General features: G+C 65.5%; 1 protein-coding gene across 1 annotated transcript in view; it reads left to right on the top strand.

Annotated features, from left to right (window-relative positions):
* Positions 1 to 231: 231 nt before the first annotated feature.
* Positions 232 to 2,412, top strand: part of Mpp2 (membrane palmitoylated protein 2) — a 7,216-nt gene continuing 5,035 nt past the window's right edge. The window contains exon 1 of the mRNA XM_010642961.2: positions 232 to 966. Coding sequence (XP_010641263.1) covers positions 714 to 966 — 253 coding nt within the window. The 5' untranslated portion in view covers positions 232 to 713. The remainder of the gene's footprint in view (positions 967 to 2,412) is intronic.

Here is a 2,412-nt window from a genome sequence, read left to right as displayed (position 1 = left end):
GCCCAGGCCCTGGGCAGCGTTCCGGGCTCCTGGCACTGTCCTCCCCGTGCAGGCCAGGGTGGGGCCCTGCTGGGACCCGCTTGTCTCTTCTCAGCCACGGCTGCTCCCCCCTCACGTCGCCCTGGTAATGGGGCAGTGGGAATGGGCAGCGGGCACTGGCGCCATCCGTGCCAGCCCAGGGCGCCGCCTACAGGGAGACAGGGCTTGGGTCCTAAGTGCCATACCCGAGGGCAGGTGACTGCTGGGCAGGGAGCAGAGGGCTGGGGGTTTCACTGAAGCCGGGTCGGAGGTCCTGGGAGAAGAAGTTTTTCCCAGGGACCCCACCCCAGAGCATGGGCTCCCCAACTCCCATCCTTGCCTGAGGCTGCCTGTAGTCATGGCAACAGGGATTTAGGATTTTGTGGGCAGCACAGGCCCAGGACAGAAGGGGCCCTTGGAGGGGTTCAGGGTGGGCGTCCCTGCCTGTCTGAGCTAAGAAGGGGAGACTGAAGTAGCAGGAAGGCCCCAGACACAGTGTTTCTGGCACGTCTATGCCAGGCCGGCCAGGGTTCTAGAAGCCCACAGAACCCATGTGGTTCTGGCTCTCTGACCTTTCCAGCTGCAGCGCTGACAGCTTCCTCCTGCTTTAGACTCAGAGTCCCGAGCTGGCTGGCCCACCCCGTGGTCAGGGAGGACAGAATCCGGCTTCCCACCACCCTTTCTGTCAGCTGGTGATGCCGGCCAGGTGGAGGCCTCTGGTCCTCACGGAGCCCTGGTCTTCCCCAGGAGGCAGTGCCTGTCACCTGCCCTTCCTGCCCGGGACTGCAGGGTCACTGCCGCCATCCAGTGCCCAGGTTCTGGGCAGGTCCCTCTACACAGCGCTCATTGCGTCTGGTCGCCCGAGCCCTCATCCTCTCCTCGCTAGGACACAGCGTAGAGCACTCGCTGACCTCACCATGCCGGTTGCTGCCACCAACTCTGAGTCTGGTAAGGAGGGGCTGAGGCTGATTTCAGTGGTTTGAGGGTGGCAGGTGGGGAGGTGGGTGGCACAGCAGCTGGTACTTCTCCTCTGGGACCCAGGAGAGGAAGAAGAAGAGCCACTTGCCCCAGAGTCTGGGTGCCTGCGTGGGGGAGACCCACAGTGGCTAAGGGCCAGGGCAGGGCGAGGCTGGCTGGAGAATCACCAGTGTGGTGCCCCCAGGCCAGCATGTGGGCAGAGTTGGGGTACAGGAGCTGCTGGTGGAGACCAGGCCAGTTCCAGGTGGGGGAGCAGGCACTGGGCAGGCGGGAAGCTGGTCCCTGGCACTCGCGGAGCCCCATTTCCTCCTGTGCCAGGTCTGCCCCACCAGACCCGAGTTGAATGGCAGGCAGCCCGCCTTCCCTGGTGGGCCTGGGGCTGAGTGCTGACGGCCGTGGGCCCTGCTCACAGATGACAGCTTCCTGCCCGTCTGTGTCCCGCTCTGGGAGCCCCAGGTTAGGCTCTGGTGGCCTGAGCTCATCCACGGCCAGCCTGTCCCTGAGCTGTCTCTGCCCAGCACTGTAAGCCGCTTGGGTCTAATGAGTCCGTCCCAAGCCCGAGATTAGAGGCCTCCGGTTGGTCAGTGCTGCCCACAAGCCCATTGCCAGTGCCTGCAGCACGGGGCTGGGCGCCTTGGCTCACTCGGCCAGCCTAAGCACTCGCTGGAATTCTGCCGCTGTCGCCTGGTGCCGCACTCTCCCCCAGACTGAGGCAGCTGCGCCCTGTGGCCCAGCCGTGCCCTCCCTCCCTGGGGCCCTGAGCCCTGGACTCTGCAGGGTGTGGGGGCTGCGAGTCCTCCTCCTGCCTTCCCCATCAGGTCAGCAGGTTCTCGACCTCATGGAGGGAGAGGAGACCCTGCCCCGGCTTGGAGAAAGGCGGGAGACGTGGGAGGTGTTGGGTTCCCACCCTGACTGAGGCCTCTGCCTCTTCTTCGCCCTCTTGGTTCCTGGGGATCAAGGTGAGGGCTGGGCTGCTCCCTGCAGAGGCGCGGTCCCTTTAAATCTCGGCACACAAGTCCCTCGGCTGTGTCCTGGTGTGTAATCCTGCCTGCTGCCATGGCAACTGGGGTGAAGGGACTTGGTGCCCGAGCCGGCCTGGTCCTCTGGGAGGGAAGGGCTGGCGGCTGCAGGGGCCCTGTGGCCTCCCGGTGCGGTGCGTGTCTCCGAGGAGCAGACGCTGGGTGGTGAATGTCCTGGTTCATCAGTGCGGATGCCCCAGCCCAGAGGCGCCCTCCCTCGCGGGTCCCAGGTGGCTGTGGCGCCCTCCTGCAGGCGGCACCGGGGCAGCTGCGAGCACTCAGAGGCTTTCTCCGCCCGAGGGCTGGGTGGGCACTGGCTTGGAGGTTCCAGAAAGCCGGGTGTGGGGATGAGTTGGGGATAAGTCCCATCCCGGTTTCCCAGCCAGTCTCGGAAGGG

This window comes from Fukomys damarensis, unplaced genomic scaffold, assembly GCF_012274545.1.
Source record: "Fukomys damarensis isolate Sample0158 unplaced genomic scaffold, DMR_v1.0_HiC HiC_scaffold_13, whole genome shotgun sequence".
NCBI lineage: Eukaryota > Metazoa > Chordata > Mammalia > Rodentia > Bathyergidae > Fukomys > Fukomys damarensis.
The sequence above is the reverse complement of the archived record's forward strand: the minus strand, read 5'-3'. Positions and strand labels throughout refer to the sequence as shown.